The sequence below is a fragment of the Rhinoderma darwinii genome, unplaced genomic scaffold, assembly GCF_050947455.1.
Source record: "Rhinoderma darwinii isolate aRhiDar2 unplaced genomic scaffold, aRhiDar2.hap1 Scaffold_4452, whole genome shotgun sequence".
Classification (NCBI taxonomy): Eukaryota; Metazoa; Chordata; class Amphibia; order Anura; family Rhinodermatidae; genus Rhinoderma; species Rhinoderma darwinii.
The window spans coordinates 60,540-83,282 of NW_027463903.1; the positions used below are offsets into that span (position 1 = coordinate 60,540).

At 50.6% G+C, this 22,743-nt stretch overlaps 1 protein-coding gene across 4 annotated transcripts; it reads right to left on the reverse strand.

Moving 5' to 3' along the window:
• Positions 1-1,890: 1,890 nt before the first annotated feature.
• On the reverse strand, positions 1,891-22,084 carry LOC142715830 (PC-esterase domain-containing protein 1A-like). 4 transcript variants are annotated; one of them, XM_075848671.1, is made up of 11 exons: positions 22,024-22,084; positions 13,328-13,422; positions 12,809-12,888; positions 12,390-12,622; positions 12,167-12,308; positions 10,342-10,582; positions 9,653-9,745; positions 9,464-9,523; positions 9,336-9,386; positions 6,275-6,346; positions 1,891-3,462 (listed from the first exon to the last, which is right to left on the reverse strand). In XM_075848671.1, the coding sequence occupies exons 2-11, from the start codon at positions 13,398-13,400 to the stop codon at positions 3,257-3,259; spliced, it is 1,251 nt and encodes a 416-aa protein (XP_075704786.1). In that variant the 5' UTR covers positions 13,401-13,422; positions 22,024-22,084; the 3' UTR covers positions 1,891-3,256. The 4 variants fall into 4 exon arrangements, with proteins under 4 accessions (XP_075704786.1, XP_075704787.1, XP_075704788.1 ...); XM_075848672.1 differs by lacking the exon at positions 9,336-9,386; XM_075848673.1 differs by lacking the exons at positions 9,336-9,386; positions 9,464-9,523.
• Between the last annotated feature and the right edge of the window lie 659 nt (positions 22,085-22,743).

Consider the following 22,743-nt stretch of genomic DNA (forward strand, 5'->3'; position numbering starts at 1 on the left):
TATTCTGCTGGTGGAGTCACTGTGTACATACATTACATATCCTGTACTGATCCTGAGTTATATCCTGTATTATACTCCAGAGCTGCACTCACTATTCTGCTGGTGGAGTCAATGTGTACATACATTACATTACTTATCCTGTACTGATCCTGAGATACATCCTGTATTATACTCCAGAGCTGCACTCACTATTCTGCTGGTGGGGTCACTGTGTACATACATTACATTACTTATCCTGTACTGATCCTGAGTTATATCCTGTATTATACTCCAGACCTGCACTCACTATTCTGCTGGTGGAGTCACTATGTACATACATTACATTACTTATCCTGTACTGATCCTGAGTTACTTCCTGTATTATACTCCAGAGCTGCACTCACTATTCTGCTGGTGGGGTCACTGTGTACATACATTACATTACTTATCCTGTACTGATCCTGAGTTATATCCTGTATTATACTCCAGACCTGCACTCACTATTCTGCTGGTGGAGTCACTATGTACATACATTACATTACTTATCCTGTACTGATCCCGAGTTACATCCTGTATTATACTCCAGAGCTGCACTCACTATTCTGCTGGTGGATTCACTGTTTACATACATTACATTACTTATCCTGTACTGATCCCGAGTTACATCCTGTATTATACTCCAGAGCTGCACTCACTATTCTGCTGGTGGAGTCACTGTGTACATACATTACATTACTTATCCTGTACTGATCCTGAGTTACATCCTGTATTATACTCCAGAGCTGCACTCACTATTCTGCTGGTGGAGTCACTGTGTACATACATTACATTACTTATCCTGTACTGATCCTGAGTTATATCCTGTATTATACTCCAGAGCTGCACTCACTATTCTGCTGCTGGAGTCACTGTGTACATACATTACATTACTTATCCTGTACTGATCCTGAGTTACATCCTGTATTATACTCCAGAGCTGCACTCACTATTCTGCTGGTGGAGTCACTGTGTACATACATTACATTACTTATCCAGTACTGATCCTGAGTTATATCCTGTATTATACTCCAGAGCTGCACTCACTATCTGTATATCACCTGTATTCTGGAGTCGGAGGTGACTGGGGTGTTCGGTCATAAAGTCCTGGGTCTTAAAGGGAATGTGTTGCCAGAAAAACATGTTTTTTTAATTAAACATTTAGTGTGTAGGTGATTAAACATTGTTCAAATTTTTTTTATTTTTTTCACGAGTCAGGAAATATTATAAATTAGATTCTAATTTATAATATTTCCCATCGCTGGTCACTAGATGGAGCTATTCCCAAAATTGCAGCATTGCAAAATTGGGTAAAAAGCCCTCGCTCTAGTGAGCTCTCAGCATCCCCCCCCTCCTTTATCCTGGCTAGTGCCGGGATAAACGAGGGGATTGAACGGTCTAACCTCCTACACTGTGTGTCGCCATTTTTTGAGCTAACACACAGTGTAGAAGGTTAACATACAGCAGTAAACGTACACAAACATACATTGAAATCTCTTACCTGCTCCTGCCGCCACGGCTCCCTCCGGCCCGTCCGCTGCCGCTGGTCCAAGTGCACAAGTCCGGAAGCCGCGACCGGAAGTAGTAATCTTACTGTCCGGCCGCGACTTCCGGTCCACAGGAAAATGGCGCTGGACGGCGCCAATTTCAAATTGGACTGTGTGGGAGCGGCGCATGCGCAGTTCCCACACAGACGGCGTACACAGAAGTGGATGGGACGGGAGCCGTTCGCAGTCCCTATGGGACTGTGGCTGCCGTATTCCATGTCTGTATGTGTCGTTAATCGACACATACAGAAATGGAACAAAAAATGGCAGCCCCCATAGGGAAGAAAAAGTGTAAAAATAAGAAAAAAGTAAAACACAAACACACAAATGAATATAAACGTTTTTAATAAAGCACTAACATCTTCAACATATTAAAAAAATAATTTGTGATGACACTGTTCCTTTAAGAGTAACAAGAAAGTAGAAGACAGAACTAGAACGGGGATGGGGTGCTTGTATTATCAGGGGGAGGTGCCTGTATTATTGGGGCTTCCAGAAACGGAGGATCTCATCAGCTGTTGAGTCCAAATCCAGGACCAGAGAGCCCTTTGTATAAAGGGTGTAAGTTCTGGCATCTCTACATACAATGTCCCACATCTGCAGTGACTCCCCCTCCCCCCTGATTCACAGTGGAGCTGATCATCTATTCATGAATCAGACGGCTCAGGATGAACAAAGGCAGAACAGCAGCGACGTGGGAGGAGCCAGTGATTATAAATCTGACTTAATAGGTATAAACCAAACCCCTACTACGGACCTGTGTCAGTCTACACTGCAGCTCTTGCATTGTATTCAGGGTGAATAGTGATATAGATTTTTCACATTGGGGAGTCCGGCAGAGAAAGGGATTGTGGGAGGATTGTGATCGGCGGCTGTCGTCTATGGGTGGTCTCTGGGGAGGGGTTGGAAATGAAGGATTTCTTCGGTCTAAACTGAATAAACTTTTATTTTATTTCAAAACATGAACAAGAAAATAAATGACAAACAAAGAAGAAGTTTATATCAAAATACAAGAGAAACCCTTAAATTAATGACCCCCCCGAACCAGACGCCTGCAGCCCCTTCATATACAGTGACCCGCAGCGTAATATAAACCGTACACGACACCTCCAGCGGGGGAGGGGAGCGGCCCCATAGTCACCGACCAAACACTGAAATGTCACGACACAAAAGTAACATCATATAAAAGTGCAAAAAGTATCAATGTAACAAAAACATCGTCCACAGCTCATCTACAGCAGCAACACGGGAAGGAGGGGGTTAATACTTTATTTTACAGGACCGGCAGCGGCCGCTACGCCATTTAATTACCCCCATATTATAAGGAGGCGACCGGATAACTATAGTCACAGAAGAAGGCCCAAACTTCAGGGGGCTTTATAGCGCTGCCGCCCCTCGGACGGACGATCTCTCATCTATAAAAGCGTGAAAAACGTATACAAATTTTTTTATAAAAAAAAAAACGGTAGAAATTTTCCTGAGAATTCAGTGTAAGAAAATGAACAAGTTTCACTCGAGAAAAAAGTGCAAAAAACCCAAAACAACAACAATATAATAACATAGTGCATGTAGCGGGGGCAGGGCGGTCAACGCAGGGTCCCCGAAAAAGTCCTGGACAGTGCGCCCCCTGGAGGCAGAACCTAGACCACCATAAGGCACAGCACAACCAGCAGGACCCCCCAGGTGGACGGTCCTCAGTAGATCCCGGGCAGGTACATGGGAGGTCGGGCGTACGGGTTGATCCGGCCGTCCCGCGGCTTCTGCGCCCTCCTTGTCGGGATCTTCCAGGCTTCTTGTGGGTGCGGGACATGGTGGGGGAAGGGGTTGAAGTTGAAGGGTTGCGGCACGTTGGGGAACAGGAAGTTCCTTCTAAAAAACGGATGATTGGTGAACGCGGGACCTGGAAGAGGAGAAGGAATAAACCAGTTATGAGGATGACGGGAATCCGACCCCAAGGAACACCGGGTCATACTGCAGTCACCTCCAGAGCTGCACTCAAATTCTACTCCTTGCATAGAAAACGGTCAACTATGACTGGAGGGAAATTCAAGATGTAACAGCAAACTTGGAATTTATTTGCGTCCGTGTCTTATACTCCAGTCACATCCAAAGCTGCAGTCATATGATTTATGTCTATACAGTGATCCAACCCATCCAAAAACTACAGGGAGGTAAATTTGCCATTCAGGAGTCGAGAAGTTTGTGGACAGGAATGAGTCAGGGGGCACAATCACCCAGCTGTCCCGGACACAGAGCATTTAGGGATATTTCCTATTGGCCGTTCTCGGGGCGGCCGCCGCTCCTGACCGCTCCAGTAAATTCTTGTGTTCCCCATAAAATAATAATTCCGGAGGATCTTATCTTAGGACCGCGCGCCGCTCCTGTGATTTAGGGATAAATTGACACCGGAGTGTTATTACTCCTCTGGTCACAGGGGCGTGTCCCTACAATCTCACGGTCAGCACTGATTGGACAGCGTCAGTCTGTGTAGACACACCCCCAACTGGTAACACCCAGCTGTCAGTTTACTCAGATTTGCAGGAGTAATAACAGAGGAACGGCACGGTGCAGGGTTCTAAGAGTAGAAGCGCCAGAATTGTTAATTTATTGGAAATATAATTAACAAAAAAAACACATGTCAGGAGAGGCGACACCCCGTCCCTCAATGCACTACCATGGCAATTCTGAGGTGGAAGCAGTAGTAATGGTCCTGGTGGTGATAGTACCGGCGCCATTACTGCTGCGGGCGATCGTACCGGCGCCATTACTGCTGCGGGCGATCGTACCGGCGCCATTACTGCTGCGGGCGATCGTACCGGCGCCATTACTGCTGCGGGCGATCGTACCGGCGCCATTACTGCTGCGGGCGATCGTACCGGCGCCATTACTGCTGCGGGCGATCGTACCGGCGCCATTACTGCTGCGGGCGATCGTACCGGCGCCATTACTGCTGCGGGCGATCGTACCGGCGCCATTACTGCTGCGGGCGATCGTACCGGCGCCATTACTGCTGCGGGCGATCGTACCGGCGCCATTACTGCTGGGGGCGATCGCACCGGCGCCATTACTGCTGGGGGCGATCGCACCGGCGCCATTACTGCTGGGGGCGATCGCACCGGCGCCATTACTGCTGCGGGCGATCGTACCGGCGCCATTACTGCTGGGGGCGATCGCACCGGCGCCATTACTGCTGGGGGCGATCGCACCGGCGCCATTACTGCTGGGGGCAATCGTACCGGTGGTATTACTGCTTGGGGTGATAGTGGCGATAGTACCGGTGGTATTACTGCTGGGGGTGATAGTGGCGATAGTACCGGTGGTATTACTGCTGGGGGTGATAGTGGCGATAGTACCGGTGGTATTACTGCTGGGGGTGATAGTGGCGATAGTACCGGTGGTATTACTGCTGGGGGTGATAGTGGCGATAGTACCGGTGGTATTACTGCTGGGGGTGATAGTGGCGATAGTACCGGTGGTATTACTGCTGGGGGTGATAGTGGCGATAGTACCGGTGGTATTACTGCTGGGGGTGATAGTGGCGATAGTACCGGTGGTATTACTGCTGGGGGTGATAGTGGCGATAGTACCGGTGGTATTACTGCTGGGGGTGATAGTGGCGATAGTACCGGTGGTATTACTGCTGGGGGTGATAGTGGCGATAGTACCGGTGGTATTACTGCTGGGGGTGATAGTGGTGATAGTACCGGTGGTATTACTGCTGGGGGTGATAGTGGCGATAGTACCGGTGGTATTACTGCTGGGGGTGATAGTGGCGATAGTACTGGTGGTATTACTGCTGGGGGTGATAGTGGCGATAGTACCGGTGGTATTACTGCTGGGGGTGATAGTGGCGATAGTACCGGTGGTATTACTGCTGGGGGTGATAGTGGCGATAGTACCGGTGGTATTACTGCTGGGGGTGATAGTGGCGATAGTACCGGTGGTATTACTGCTGGGGGTGATCGTGGCGATAGTACCGGTGGTATTACTGCTGGGGGTGATCGTGGCGATAGTACCGGTGGTATTACTGCTGGGGGTGATCGTGGCGATAGTACCGGTGGTATTACTGCTTGGGGTGATAGTGGTGATAGTACTGGTGGTATTACTGCTTGGGGTGATAGTGGTGATAGTACCGGTGGTATTAGTGCTTGGGGTGATAGTGGCGATAGTACCGGTGGTATTAGTGCTTGGGGTGATAGTACCGGTGGTATTACTGCTAGGGGTGATAGTGGCGATAGTACCGGTGGTATTAGTGCTTGGGGTGATAGTACCGGTGGTATTACTGCTAGGGGTGATAGTGGTGATAGTACAGGTGGTATTACTGCTTGGGGCGATGCTGCTGGTGGTAATGGTTTGGAAATCGTAGTGGTTCTCATAGTGATTGTTGCTGGGAGTAGTAGTACTTCTGTTCGGGGTAGTAGTATGGGGAGATGTAGTGATTGTAATGGGAAGAACCTGCCCTGATCCTACGGTCACAGCCGCGCTGCCATTATAACTGTAGAGTCCCTATATATAGTCCGGTCCCCCGGCTTGTAAAGAAATTTGAAAACCTGGAATGTAAGGACAGAGCGTCACAGGGACAACTGGTAGGTGATCATTCCGTGGTATGGTCTCTCCTCCCCAAAACAGAAGCACATGAGGAAGCCAAGAATATAGGACGATGCCCCCCACGCTCCGCAAACTACCCCCCATAGAAGCTGCGCCATCATTACCTGAAGGACTGAAGTAGCCCGGAGGTACGTTAGCGGTCAGTACTGGACTGTCATTCACGAAGGGCGAAGCATCTGAAAGAAAAACACCATAAATGTCAAGCATCAGTCTACAAGACAGCAGTATACAGGATATATCCAAACAATCTACATACACATTATATAATCCTGTACTGATCCTGAGTTACATCCTGTATTATACTCCAGAGCTGCACTCACTATTCTGCTGGTGGAGTCACTGTGTACATACATTACATTACTTATCCTGTACTGATCCTGAGTTATATCCTGTATTATACTCCAGAGCTGCACTCACTATTCTGCTGCTGGAGTCACTGTGTACACACATTACATTACTTATCCTGTACTGATCCTGAGTTACATCCTGTATTATACTCCAGAGCTGCACTCACTATTCTGCTGGTGGAGTCACTGTGTACATACATTACATTACTTATCCTGTACTGATCCTGAGTTACATCCTGTATTATACTCCAGAGCTGCACTCACTATTCTGCTGGTGGAGTCACTGTGTACATACATTACATTACTTATCCTGTACTGATCCTGAGTTACATCCTGTATTATACTCCAGAGCTGCACTCACTATTCTGCTGGTGGAGTCACGGTGTACACACATTACATTACTTATCCTGTACTGATCCTGAGTTACATCCTGTATTATACTCCAGAGCTGCACTCACTATTCTGCTGGTGGAGTCACTGTGTACATACATTACATTACTTATCCTGTACTGATCCTGAGTTACATCCTGTATTATACTCCAGAGCTGCACTCACTTTTCTGGTGGTGGAGTCACTGTGTACATACATTACATTACTTATCCTGTACTGATCCTGAGTTACATCCTGTATTATACTCCAGAGCTGCACTCACTATTCTGCTGGTGGAGTCACTGTGTACGTACATTACATTACTTATCCTGTACTGATCCTGAGTTACATCCTGTATTATACTCCAGAGCGGCACTCACTATTCTGTTGGTGGAGTCACTGTGTACATACATTACATTACTTATCCTGTACTGATCCTGAGTTATATCCTGTATTATACTCCAGAGCTGCACTCACTATTCTGCTGGTGGAGTCACTGTGTACATACATTACATTACTTATCCTGTACTGATCCTGAGTTATATCCTGTATTATATTCCAGAGCTGCACTCACTATTCTGCTGGTGGAGTCACTGTGTACATACATTACATTACTTATCCTGTACTGATCCTGAGTTACATCCTGTATTATACTCCAGAGCTGCGCTCACTATTCTGCTGGTGGAGTCACTGTGTACATACATTACATTACTTATCCTGTACTGATACTGAGTTATATCCTGTATTATACTCCAGAGCTGCACTCACTATTCTGCTGGTGGAGTCACTGTGTACATACATTACATTACTTATCCTGTACTGATCCTGAGTTACATCCTGTATTATACTCCAGAGCTGCACTCACTATTCTGCTGGTGGAGTCACTGTGTACATACATTACATTACTTATCCTGTACTGATCCTGAGTTACATCCTGTATTATACTCCAGAGCTGCAGTCACTATTCTGCTGGTGGAGTCACTGTGTACATACATTACATTACTTATCCTGTACTGATCCTGAGTTACATCCTGTATTATACTCCAGAGCTGCACTCACTATTCTGCTGGTGGAGTCACTGTGTACATACATTACTTATCCTACACTGATCAGGAGTTACAATAAGTAGTGATCTGCGGCACGGATCTTCCACGATGTGGATTTGCACTGATCTGAATATATATACACACAGGATGAACTATGTTTGGAATATTTCTTCACGTAATTTTGCATGAATTGATGTCATTTATTGGCTTTGTATATATAATTGTGATTGTTTTGCTTTTTTTAGCCTTTGGTCCCATGAGTGGAGACTTTACCACATGGCGGATCGCTAGTTATTCTAGGACCACTCGCTGGAGTCTGTTACCGCGTCATGTCACGATTTTACATCACGTTTCTCTCTCAGGTGTATTATAATTTTTTATACATATTCGGGTTTATGCTCCTTTTTTCTAAAACGCTTTGAATACGCTTGGAGCGGTCTAGAGATTGATTACGGGAGGGCGTTTGTCCGAACATCACCGAGCCCCAAATATAATTGAGATTGGAGTTTGGATATGAGCAGAATAGTGAGTGCAGCTCTGGAGTATAATAGAAGCGGTTCCATGCAATGACTCACTTTCCCGGGGATGTTACAATAAATGGCGATATCGTGAGACATCTTCACTAGATCTCACGACACGCCATCAATCACAACGTAGCGTTCTGCATGGAAGGTGCCTGCGCCAATAATGGGGCACACAGGCTGTGATACTACAATGCTGACCTGCGCCCCAGAACGTACATCGCCGCTGCGGAGATGGAATGGCGCAATGCACTGACAGACCACATTTTGTACGACTTTTTCCACAATATTTTGGCATTTTCGTGCGGACATAAAAGGTTATTTATAGATGACTGTACACTGGTGAGAAAAGAAGAGACGCAGCAGCAGCGGCGGGCAGCAAGGGAGAGGCAGCAGTAACATTTACAAGCCGAAACAGACCAAGCAGACGGGTGAATGCGGAGATGAGTGGCATGGAGGAGCCAGGCAGGTGGGAGGAGCCAGGCAGGTGGGAGGAGCCAGGCAGGTGGGAGGAGCCAGGCAGGCAGGGGGAGGAGTGAATTCCACAGGAGACCAGCAGCCCGCCAGTGCGTATTGTGAGAGGAAACAGACGCGCGGGGGGGGGGTATAGAAGTTGCAAAAAGATTTGTATCTTGATACACAGGGACAAACCAAGGAGGAACCAGTGTGATGCAGGTGCGTGAGAGGAGGGAGGAGACGGGACGGACGAAGAAAAGAACGAGGGAAGTGGAAAAGAAAGACAAGGAACACAAGAGAAAAAGGAGGAGGAGGACGAGGTGGGGACACGGCGGAGGAGGACGAGGTGGGGACGCGGCGGAGGAGGTGGGGACACACGGCGGAGGAGCGGAAGGAACAGGGAAGGTCTTGGTGCTTGGTCCTCACCCTCTGAGTTGATGTAGTTTCCATGGTTTAGGTACCCGGGGCACAGGACACCTGGCAGGCAGAGGGCACAGGTTACACACATTACAGGGTGGTGCGTCCGTAGACCAGGACGAGGCGCTGATACTCACCGGGCAGAGCGTTGATGCTGCTCCCATCGAAGGACGTGTATCCCGGGATGTACGCAGCCTCTGCAGAAACAGACGACTGGACTATGAGCCACTGCCCCCATCCAGTGCCCCCCGCACATATCATCCTCTGCCCAGTATACGGTGATCCCAATACCGCGCCACAGAGAGCGGGTAACGCGGGCATCTTACCCTGGCTGCAGCGTGCGCGCTCTTGGATTGAGGGGTGCAGCTTGGGATCTTTTCTCAAAGGAACCGAATGAGGGACGGCATGCACAGTAGAGCCTGAAAGACGGGGAGAGAGGTTATAACAAGACTGAGATGTAGCAGAGCCCAATATGTCACTGAGCACAACTCATGGTGTCCAGACAAGAGCACTGGTCTCAGAGGAGCGGCTACACTTATACACTGTAACGACCTCTCAGATGTGTGAGCAGGACTGGGTCTGGACCGGTTTTCAGCCCCTGTATGAACGTTCCCGTGTAGTCCAATCTCAGTAGGTCACTTGCTCGAAGAATCCTCCAGTTGTGGTCAATGGACAACCCTATAACCTCAAATCCTGGGGGACCGATAACGAACCCCACAATATCAGTCTTCAAGCGTCAGCCCTACAAAAGGAGGCCGTCATGAGTGGGTCCCAGTGCTGCCCCCCAGTGGTGATGTGGACCCCATACAGTAAAGTGTACGGAGAAGCTTGGCACCAAACCCTCAGTAGAAACTTCCGGAGTTCACCCCCCCCCCGGTATTGCTTATTCTAATGATATGGGGGAGGGGTGAGTCATCATCTAGGTCAGGACATAGCGAGTGCCCAAGATGGAGACGTTAGATTGTGAGCTCCTCGGACCAGAGTAGATAAGACGTTGAGCTCGGCGGTTACGCACCTTCCACCATCTGGCCCTTCGGCGCCTCCACCCCCCAGGCCTGTGCAACGTGGCTCAGCAGGATCTGGGTGTACATCCGATGCGCCAGCTGGTTCCAGTGGACGGCGTCGCGGCACCGGAGTCTCAGGTTACAGCGGAAGTGATAGTGCAGGTCCAGCACGTCCAGCTTGTGGAGATCCGCCAGAGTGGCGCTGAAAAAGTTCCCCTCCACGATGTTCGGCCGCAGGTTGTGCGCCGTGTACTGGAAAGAGACGATATCAGAGGAGACAAAATACACGCAAACCGACCGCGGCGTCCCGACCGCCAGACCCCGCAAGTTACAAAGACAGGGAACATCAAATAGTACGTTCTCTTTACCCCTTAACCCCTCCCGGACCGAGACATTCTTTGAATTCCCGCCTTCCAAGCGCCATAACTTTTGTATTTTTCCATGAGCGGAGCGGAGCGGTGCGAGGGGGGGAGGGGATCTTATTTATTGCGGGAGGAGGAGTTCTAGTTTCTATTGGCGGCATTTAAAAAAAAAAATATTTCGTTTCCTAGTAGATTATATATTTGCGGGCTGAAATTGTGAAAAACGGATTCCTCCATTGTTTTTTGGGCTTCGTTTTTACGGCTTTCACCGTGCGGTAAAAACGACAACTTAACTTTATTCTGTGGCTCAATACGATGACGGCGACACCAAACGCATGTTTTTTTTCTTAATTTTTTTAAAATAAAATATAAGTAAAGAATAGTTTTGTTTCACCGCATTCGGAGACAGAACTTTACTTTTCCGTGGATTGTGCGGTGTGAGGGATTATTTTTTGCGGGACGAGCTGTAGTTTTTATCGGCACCGTTTTTTTGGTACATACGATTTTTTGATCACCTTTTAAGAGCCAAGGTGACCCAAAAACTTCAATTTTGGCTAACTTTTTTTTTTTTTTTTTTTTACACTTTTTATCGGCCCCTCTAGGGGACCTGAACCAGCGATTGTTGGTACAATACACATGTATTGCAGTACATTACCATTTTTAAAGGCTTCTGCCACGATAAACGCTGCCCCCCCATCTTGTTGCAGGGCGGGGGGACGGGACGGACGTTGAAAAGAGGGGGTTGGCCCCTTCGATAGCTCAACACCTCAGATGCTGAGATCGCAGCATTTGAAGGGTTAAACAGCCAGGAACATTGCGATTGCTGTTCCTGGCTGTTAGTCCCAGGTGTCAGCTGTAAATCACAGCCGACACCCGCAGCGTATGGGGCGTGCTCAGCGAGTGAGCGTGCTCCAATCATCTCCGGCACCCGGACGTAATGTCACGTCCGTGTGGGGGGGGAAGGGGTTAACGCAATGTCAAAAAACTGTATATGGCAGCCATTAAGGGGTGTGATGGAGCGGGGTCACGGGCTGGCGCGCCCCATACTGAGCGGGTATCGGCTGTAGTTACAGCCGCCACCTCACTGCAACTGGCGAAACCAAAGAGGACTTTGATGTCACCTGTATAACCCCCTTAGATTCCCCCTCCGACAGTCCAACCCGCAAATAACGAGCCGCCTTACGGTTATACCGGCGAAAAAAAAATAAAAAAGGGGTTAATGGCGGACGCTCTCAGGCCGGGCTGCAGCGCGAGGTCACACGTCTCCGCCGCATGGATAAAGCAAAATGTTTTTGCTGATGAAACGATTAGAATTTATGGACAACGCAGTGACCAGTCGCAGCGCGGTGACCGGACGGATGAGGCGTCAAGATGGCATCTGCTATATCTGTACAGACCGCTCCGCTAACCTCACGAAGTAACGCAGACCGCTAATCCCCCGTCTTCTGCGAGGCGCAGACATTGGCGCGGTTACCTGCGGGATCTCGTTATCCCTGTATCCGACCGGCATGGTCATGTTCCATAGGATGAGGCACTGCGGGCTCAGCACCTCCTTCAGACGCTGGAACAGGCGGTCCAGGTTGGTCTTGTAGGTCTCCAGATGTTTGTCGTCGTACCTGCAGGAGAGGAGGGCGATGAGTACGGGCCGCGTCAATATGGCGGCGGAGCGGCTGCGTTATGGGGGGGGGGGGGGTCACCTCATGAGATCCCAGACGCAGGAGTTGGCTATCAGGATGTCCGGTTGGGGGCCGCTCTGGACGTCGGACAGTATGCTCTCCAGGTAGGTAGAGTAGGCGCGGGTCAGGAAGTAGAAGCGTACAAGATGGTGGCCGGTCCGGTACTGCCGCACTTCGCGGTAAGTGGTCCCATTGTGCATTTCATTCAGGGTGCCGCCCTCTACCAGCGAGTCATTCGCAAAAGTCATCTCCCCCTACAGAGAAAAAACACCAAATGACTGAAGGGTACTCAGCAGCACCCAGTATTTCAGGACTGTACATATTTTCTTGGAGGTCACAGAAAGGAAGGAGCAGGAACTAGAGCAGCACAGAGCATGTCAGGGAAGTAAAGTGGCGATCAGTGACCAGTCCACGCATGCGGAAATTACAGGGGAGCTCACCTTGCGTTTCAGCTGGGCTTCAGACAGGTATTTGTCATCCTGCAGCAGCTTCACCAGATCTTTATACACCGATCTCTGGACTGAAAGACAGATGGAAACTGGACATGACTACTGGGGGGAAACTTCAGGCGGCAGCACCATCACACCGCCCTAATGGCAGTGCCCCGTCAGACGGATAACGCCCCCCGCCACACCGCAGGAATGACGCCCCCGCCACGCCGCAGGAATGAGGAACATGACAAAGACTTCAAGAAGTCGTCCCCGAATTCTCCAGATCTCAATCCGATCGATCATCTGTGGGAGGTGCTGGAGAAACGTCCGATCCCCGGAGGCCGCACCCCACCACTAGGATCTGCTGAAACGTCTTGTACCAGAGACCACGGGAACCTACAGACGCTTTGTGGGGTCCAGGACCGGTCAGAGCTGTGCGGGGGCAGGAGGGCGACTACACAGGATCGGGCCGGTGGTGCTCAGGTTGTGGCCGATCAGTAATTATAATACAGAAGAGAAGTCACTTACTGGAATCTCCGAGGACGAGGACAAACTTGTTATGCAGTAACTGGCGCACGTCTGCTGACCGGAAGCACCCCATAACTGGAACACGACATCCAGGCCTGCCAAGAGACACGGCGGTCAGTGACAGCTCCTATATATATCTATACACACATATACATACAGCAATGCCCAGCACAACGCCCGGAGCGATTCAGGGGGTATCTGCCGGCACTGTATTAATTTTCTTCACTCAATTTTGTACAACTTACACAACTACATATTGAGTGCGGCTTCCATGTACAGTGTATATACCAGATAATGACCTACCGGAAAGTGTGTGGGCGCGTCAGAGTGTGGGCGCGTCAGAGTGTGGGCGCGTCAGAGTGTGGGCGCGTCAGAGTGTGGGCGCGTCAGAGTGTGCGCGCGTCAGAGTGTGCGCGCGTCAGAGTGTGTGTAGCGCTGGCCTAAGCAAAGACTGTCAAGACTATGCTAGAAATCCTCCACGTCACAGATTTTCCCACGCTAGATGAGTCAGGCTCCACCCCTTTGCCATTTCATAGGGGTGGAGCCTACTAACTGGGTATGGCGGTGTGCGTGCGTATGCATAACGGTATAGCGTGTGAACGCCGTAAACAATAAAAATTTAAACCGCCAAAATAGCAGTTTTTTGGTCAGCTTGGCTCTATATTTTTTATATAACACACGCTATATGGAGAAAAGTATGTGCCCCCTCCTTATCAGCGCGCCCACGCACTGACAATGCTTCAAACTGCTGGAACGGTCGGATCGTATTAAGACGTGGAATCCAAATAGGTCATTTTTATATTCTCACCCGTAATCGGCATAAGAAGTGTCCCCTCGCCCTATGCAAATAAAGTCAAAGCCACGCCTACTCCTTCCCTTACTGCCCCGCATCATGAATATTCATATCCTTCTCATTGCCCGTCCTACATGACGCTCAGAGCGCCGGCTTCCGTCAATCAAAGAGGATAGAGCAGAGAGGTGGGCGGTCTCCGCGTCAAAAAACTGAACTCCCCCTAAAAATAACGATTTAAAAAAAATAAAAAAATAAATCCTACTTTTCCAAATCTTTCCCTAAAGCAACAAAAAAAATCATAATTTTTTCGCCGCCTCCAAAACAGTCTGAACGATGACAATGTAACGCTGTGACGCGCACGATGAAAAAAAAAAAATCTAATAAAAAAAAAAAAAAACACGCCGAAATGCTGTTTTTTGGTCACCTCGTTTCCCACAAAAGATGGAAAATAAAAATGATGAGTCACAGGCACCCCAAAAAGGCACCAGTAAAAACTGCCGCTCGCCGCGCAAAAAAAACAAAACTTCTGTCACTCCGAACGTGCCGACAAATGCGCATTTTATTTTTAACAATGAGTTTTTTTCTTGTAAGACAAACGATATAAATCTGGGATCGCTGGGATCGTATTGACCCTACAATTAAGCGAACACGTTGTTTTTAAGGCACGGTGAACGCCATAAAAACGAAACCCAGAAAGCAAAGGAGGAATCGCTGTTTTTTAGTATAACAGACGGTGCGGTGAAGAACTACAACTCATCCCGCTAAAAACAAGACCGGCCGCGGCAACGGAAAAATAAAAAAGTGTAAACGAAAATCCCAAGAAAATGGATGCGGAGGGAAGGGGTTAAAGGGGTTTCCCCATGAGGGACATTTAGGACGCGGGTCCCTCCTCCATCTCTAGAACGGGGCCCCCTAAACCAGTCCTGCGTTGCGGCACGAGCAGGTGGATTCTGATGATTAATTACGGAAACCGTACAAGGGTCTGTTCACACGCTAAAAATGTGGGGGCCGAACAGCTATTGAGGTCAATGGGAAAAATGGCGTTCCGTTCCCTCGGGGTGTTTTTTTACGCGGCTGCTTTTACAAATGGCCGTGTAACAAAACGCCTCGTAAAAATAAGTGCGTGTCGCTTCTGGAGCCGTTTTTCATGGACTCCAGAGAAATAGCTCCAAAAACGGATGAAAATCAGGAGCGGTTTTCCCTTGACGACATCTCCGTATTTTCAGCCGTTTTTTGTTAAGCGTGTGAACACATGGAAGCAGCGGGGCACGCGAGTTACGGAAACTCCCGACCGTATAGTCAGGAAGTGGCCGGGAGGCAGCGGGACCAGAAAAAGGTGGAACGGGGTTTAGGGGCCCCCTGCTCTAGAGAGGAGCAGCAGAGGTGGGACCCGCATCTATCCGACAGATTTACGGCACATCCACAGGATGTCGCTGAGAAGAAAACGTCTTGTACTCTCACCTTGTAGGAATGTGCGGCTCAAACTTGTGTTTATGTGATCCATACACGCGGGGTCAGTGACGGCCACCATTGTTGTTCTTGGCCCCCCCCCCCCCCCATTCTAGCCCCAGTTCTGGGTGTATGTGCAGCGTAGGTTCACACCTTACAGAGGTCGCCTTGTCGTGGCAGGTGGGATCACACAATTTGATCAGAATGTGCACTAAGAACCTCCCTATTTGTAAGTAGATTCAGCTTTAGTGCATATTTATTTATATTTAGTGGTTTAGGTGGCGTTAGTGTCGCAGGGTGCTGCCGCCATTTTCTTGTGTGCTGTATATTTGCAGTCACAGGTGTTCTTGCACCTGTATACACGTTTTGTTGGAATGTGACACACACACACGCACACACACACACACACGAAGGACGAGTCGTGATGTTCTGCAGTTGGAGGACGTCGCAGGTGTCGCCAAGATCTGCTATCGATGACATTTTCCAGCGACCGCTCCAATCTGCGGTATGTGGGGGGAGGGGCATAAAAGCCGCATTGTGATTGTGCGACGCCTCCTGTTCTCCGACGCTCCAGTTATCGCCACTTGTCAGTCTGAGAGGACGGAGTCCTCGCCCTGAGATCTTAGTTTATCACTATACAGATCGCTACGCGCCTGGGCCGAGGTGTCCGCGCTGCGTGCCACGCAGGATGGGAGAACAATGAACGGGAATGACAGCGGGAGGTGAACATCTGCACGGATGGATCGTCTGACTGGAAGAATGGCGCGTAGTGATCCATTCTGTACTTCAAGGGACATCACATCCCGGGCCTAGGGCGGCAAATCGGACGTCACATCCCAAGCCTAGGGCGGCAACCAGTGTCCACACAAACCATCAGAAGGAGTTTACACCACATTGGGCTACGAGCCGGACGTCCGGCTACAGGGGTTTTCCATTGACCGCCGCTCTCAAGGGAGATCCTGGTGCACAGCAAGACAAGAATGGAGGCTGGAACGGAGGTCTATCCTCTTCAGAGACGAGTCCGGCTTCTGTCTCGGATGCAATGATAGCCGGAGATTGGTCTGGAGACCTCTTGTGCCAGCCTCTTCATGGCGTTGCTCACGTGAACGTCCCACCGGTCCTACTCCCGGGATTATGGTGAGGGGGGGGGGGGGGGTATCATGTACAGTAACCGGGCTCCTCTAGTCTTTTTCAGTTACATTAACAGCGTTACATTGATTTGGACGTGGCACCAGCGGTGCGGCGTTTCTCCAAAGTGTCCCAGAAGCCGTTTTTCAACAGGACATCGCCGGGCCGCATGTACTTCTGTAAGCAGCCTACGTGGCCTAAACGTGGAACCGTGGCCTGCAGCCTCTCCGGACGTGTCTCCCACTGAGCACATCCGGGACGGGATTGGTCGGTAATTGTAAAGGGGGCGGTCAGCAGCCAATCCTGATGATTTCTGTGCCCAAGTGCATTCAGTGCAGCAGAACATCCTCAGCCAGTAACAACCTCCGTGATCGCTGCCACGGCCCGGGAGTGCGGGGATTTCTGCCACGGCCCGGGAGTGCGGGGATTTCTGCACGTGGCGCTCACACCCCAGACTGAAGGAACCAAGGAAGATTTTGTTTCCATATATTCATCATTTGCATATTATTAACATGTCATTAACATATCCACCGATCCTGTGATTACCAGAACTTTTCCTTCTTGGTGCTGCAGTCTCAATGTTGAGGAGTGTATATATATATATATATATATATCTCCTGTGTACTAGTGGTATACAGCATACAGCCCGTCATTGGGGGACCTGCTGACGGCGCACACGTATCACATACAGAACGTCCAGTGGTCGGGAGCTCCCCGGTTCTGAGGGCCCCGGATTACTGCAGTTTTGGGGGACACGCTGTAACAATGCCTGGACGGGCAGTCAGTAGGGCCCAGATCACACACACGCAGTTTTGGTGCAGCTTTTGAGACACCGGAGACTTTATTCTAGATCCACTCCAACTGCACAAACGCGGCACCAAACAAACGAAAGTAAAAGCATTTGGAGGAAACTTGTTATTTGGAAGCCGAGATTACACATCCCCCACCCAAGGCCACAGATAGCGGGCGGAGGTAACCCCTTCACTGCCAGCCGCCGGCCCTGCAATACTGGGCAATGCTCTGCAGCAGGTGTGTGTGTGTGTGTGTGTGTGTGTGTGTGTGTGTGTGTGTGTGTGTGTGTGTGTGTGTGTGTGTGTGTATATAGTGTATACCCCTCACTGCAGAGCTCTATGTATATAGTGTATACCCCTCACTGCAGAGCTCTATGTATATAGTGTATACCCCTCACTGCAGAGTACAGAGGACCTTGTGAGATGTTCTGCAGCAGACCTCTGTATTACCAGTGACCTGCAGAGCATCACACAACAATTTACAGTCATTTAAAACTCAGAATACTACAACTGTGCTGGAGAGAAGTATAGGCTGTATGCGAGATGCTCTGCAGGACATTATAACACTGCAGCTATGTGACGCTCCATAGGCGCTGCGGAGAGCGAGGTCCGGCGTGTATATGGAGAGCGAGAGAGAGCGGTCCGGCGTGTATATGGAGAGCGAGAGAGCCCGGCGTGTATATGGAGAGCGAGAGAGAGAGCCCGGCGTGTATATGGAGAGCGAGAGAGAGAGCCCGGCGTGTATATGGAGAGCGAGAGAGAGAGGTCCGGCGTGTATATGGAGAGCGAGAGAGAGAGGTCCGGCGTGTATATGGAGAGCGAGAGAGAGAGGTCCGGCGTGTATATGGAGAGCGAGAGAGAGAGGTCCGGCGTGTATATGGAGAGCGAGAGAGAGAGGTCCGGCGTGTATATGGAGAGCGAGAGAGAGAGGTCCGGCGTGTATATGGAGAGCGAGAGAGAGAGGTCCGGCGTGTATATGGAGAGCGAGAGAGAGAGGTCCGGCGTGTATATGGAGAGCGAGAGAGAGAGGTCCGGCGTGTATATGGAGAGCGAGAGAGAGAGGTCCGGCGTGTATATGGAGAGCGAGAGAGAGAGGTCCGGCGTGTATATGGAGAGCGAGAGAGAGAGGTCCGGCGTGTATATGGAGAGCGAGAGAGAGAGGTCCGGCGTGTATATGGAGAGCGAGAGAGAGAGGTCCGGCGTGTATATGGAGAGCGAGAGAGAGAGGTCCGGCGTGTATATGGAGAGCGAGAGAGAGAGGTCCGGCGTGTATATGGAGAGCGAGAGAGAGAGGTCCGGCGTGTATATGGAGAGCGAGAGAGAGAGGTCCGGCGTGTATATGGAGAGCGAGAGAGAGAGGTCCGGCGTGTATATGGAGAGCGAGAGAGAGAGGTCCGGCGTGTATATGGAGAGCGAGAGAGAGAGGTCCGGCGTGTATATGGAGAGCGAGAGAGAGAGGTCCGGCGTGTATATGGAGAGCGAGAGAGAGAGGTCCGGCGTGTATATGGAGAGCGAGAGAGAGAGGTCCGGCGTGTATATGGAGAGCGAGAGAGAGAGGTCCGGCGTGTATATGGAGAGCGAGAGAGAGAGGTCCGGCGTGTATATGGAGAGCGAGAGAGAGAGGTCCGGCGTGTATATGGAGAGCGAGAGAGAGAGGTCCGGCGTGTATATGGAGAGCGAGAGAGAGAGGTCCGGCGTGTATATGGAGAGCGAGAGAGAGAGGTCCGGCGTGTATATGGAGAGCGAGAGAGAGAGGTCCGGCGTGTATATGGAGAGCGAGAGAGAGAGGTCCGGCGTGTATATGGAGAGCGAGAGAGAGAGAGGTCCGGCGTGTATATGGAGAGCGAGAGAGAGAGGTCCGGCGTGTATATGGAGAGCGAGAGAGAGAGGTCCGGCGTGTATATGGAGAGCGAGAGAGAGAGAGGTCCGGCGTGTATATGGAGAGCGAGAGAGAGAGAGGTCCGGCGTGTATATGGAGAGCGAGAGAGAGAGGTCCGGCGTGTATATGGAGAGCGAGAGAGAGAGAGAGGTCCGGCGTGTATATGGAGAGCGAGAGAGAGAGAGAGGTCCGGCGTGTATATGGAGAGCGAGAGAGAGAGAGAGGTCCGGCGTGTATATGGAGAGCGAGAGAGAGAGAGAGGTCCGGCGTGTATATGGAGAGCGAGAGAGAGAGAGAGGTCCGGCGTGTATATGGAGAGCGAGAGAGAGAGAGAGGTCCGGCGTGTATATGGAGAGCGAGAGAGAGAGAGAGGTCCGGCGTGTATATGGAGAGCGAGAGAGAGAGAGAGGTCCGGCGTGTATATGGAGAGCGAGAGAGAGAGAGAGGTCCGGCGTGTATATGGAGAGCGAGAGAGAGAGAGAGGTCCGGCGTGTATATGGAGAGCGAGAGAGAGAGAGAGGTCCGGCGTGTATATGGAGAGCGAGAGAGAGAGAGAGGTCCGGCGTGTATATGGAGAGCGAGAGAGAGAGAGAGGTCCGGCGTGTATATGGAGAGCGAGAGAGAGAGAGAGGTCCGGCGTGTATATGGAGAGCGAGAGAGAGAGAGAGGTCCGGCGTGTATATGGAGAGCGAGAGAGAGAGAGAGGTCCGGCGTGTATATGGAGAGCGAGAGAGAGAGAGAGGTCCGGCGTGTATATGGAGAGCGAGAGAGAGAGAGAGGTCCGGCGTGTATATGGAGAGCGAGAGAGAGAGAGAGGTCCGGCGTGTATATGGAGAGCGAGAGAGAGAGAGAGGTCCGGCGTGTATATGGAGAGCGAGAGAGAGAGAGAGGTCCGGCGTGTATATGGAGAGCGAGAGAGAGAGAGAGGTCCGGCGTGTATATGGAGAGCGAGAGAGAGAGAGAGGTCCGGCGTGTATATGGAGAGCGAGAGAGAGAGAGAGGTCCGGCGTGTATATGGAGAGCGAGAGAGAGAGAGAGGTCCGGCGTGTATATGGAGAGCGAGAGAGAGAGAGAGGTCCGGCGTGTATATGGAGAGCGAGAGAGAGAGGTCCGGCGTGTATATGGAGAGCGAGAGAGAGAGGTCCGGCGTGTATATGGAGAGCGAGAGAGAGAGGTCCGGCGTGTATATGGAGAGCGAGAGAGAGAGGTCCGGCGTGTATATGGAGAGCGAGAGAGAGAGGTCCGGCGTGTATATGGAGAGCGAGAGAGAGAGGTCCGGCGTGTATATGGAGAGCGAGAGAGAGAGCCCGGCGTGTATATGGAGAGCGAGTGAGGTCCGGTGTATATACAGTGAGGTCCTGCGCGTATACAGTGAGGTCCGGCGCGTATACAGTGAGGTCCGGCGCGTATACAGTGAGGTCCGGCGCGTATACAGTGAGGTCCGGCGCGTATACAGTGAGGTCCGGCGCGTATACAGTGAGGTCCGGCGCGTATACAGTGAGGTCCGGCGCGTATACAGTGAGGTCCGGCGCGTATACAGTGAGGTCCGGCGCGTATACAGTGAGGTCCGGCGCGTATACAGTGAGGTCCGGCGCGTATACAGTGAGGTCCGGCGCGTATACAGTGAGGTCCGGCGCGTATACAGTGAGGTCCGGCGCGTATACAGTGAGGTCCGGCGCGTATAGAGCGAGGTCCGGCGCGTATAGAGCGAGGTCCGGCGCGTATAGAGCGAGGTCCGGCGCGTATAGAGCGAGGTCCGGCGCGTATAGAGCGAGGTCCGGCGCGTATAGAGCGAGGTCCGGCGCGTATAGAGCGAGGTCCGGCGCGTATAGAGCGAGGTCCGGCGCATATAGAGCGAGGTCCGGCGTATATAGAGCGAGGTCCGGCGTATATAGAGCGAGGTCCGGCGTATATAGAGCGAGGTCCGGCGTATATAGAGCGAGGTCCGGCGTATATAGAGCGAGGTCCGGCGTATATAGAGCGAGGTCCGGCGTATATAGAGCGAGGTCCGGCGTATATAGAGCGAGGTCCGGCGTATATAGAGCGAGGTCCGGCGTATATAGAGCGAGGTCCGGCGTATATAGAGCGAGGTCCGGCGTATATAGAGCGAGGTCCGGCGTATATAGAGCGAGGTCCGGCGTATATAGAGCGAGGTCCGGCGTATATAGAGCGAGGTCCGGCGTATATAGAGCGAGGTCCGGCGTATATAGAGCGAGGTCCGGTGTATATAGAGTGAGGTCCGGTGTATATAGAGTGAGGTCCGGTGTATATACAGTGAGGTCCGGTGTATATACAGTGAGGTCCGGTGTATATACAGTGAGGTCCGGCGCGTATATAGAGTGAGGTCCGGTGTATATAGAGTGAGGTCCGGTGTATATAGAGTGAGGTCCGGTGTATATAGAGTGAGGTCCGGTGTATATAGAGTGAGGTCCGGTGTATATAGAGTGAGGTCCGGTGTATATAGAGTGAGGTCCGGTGTATATAGAGTGAGGTCCGGTGTATATAGAGTGAGGTCCGGTGTATATAGAGTGAGGTCCGGCGTATATACAGTGAGGTCCGGTGTATATAGAGTGAGGTCCGGTGTATATAGAGTGAGGTCCGGTGTATATAGTGAGGTCCGGTGTATAGCGAGGTCCGGGGAGAACACGTTACTTACCGCTCAGCGCCGCGCACACCGATCAAAACACCCGCGTACTGCGAGCAACACTTATCATCCCGACCCCGCCCACTACATAACACGGCCCCGCCCACAAACAACGCGCTCAATCCGTGAGACCACGCCCATACAGCTGCAATAAGTGGGAGGAGCCTGTTCATGTCCCGGAGTTGTGACTGCGCAGCTCAATGAAAATAACTCCTCCTGTCCACAGCTAGATTATATCCAATACACTACTACTCCCATCATCTCTGCTATATATCCAATACACTACTACTCCCATCATCTCTGCTATATATATCCATGTACACTACTACTCCCATCATCTCTGCTATATATCCATGTACACTACTACTCCCATCATCTCTGCTATATATCCAATACACTACTACTCCCATCATCTCTGCTATATATCCATGTACACTACTACTCCCATCATCTCTGCTATATATCCATGTACACTACTACTCCCATCATCTCTGCTATATATCCATGTGCACTACTACTCCCATCATCTCTGCTATATATATATACATGTGCACTACTACTCCCATCATCTCTGCTATATCCATGTGCACTACTACTCCCATCATCTCTGCTATATATCCATGTGCACTACTACTCCCATCATCTCTGCTATATATCCATGTGCACTACTACTCCCATCATCTCTGCTATATATCCATGTACACTACTACTTCCATCATCTCTGCTATATAT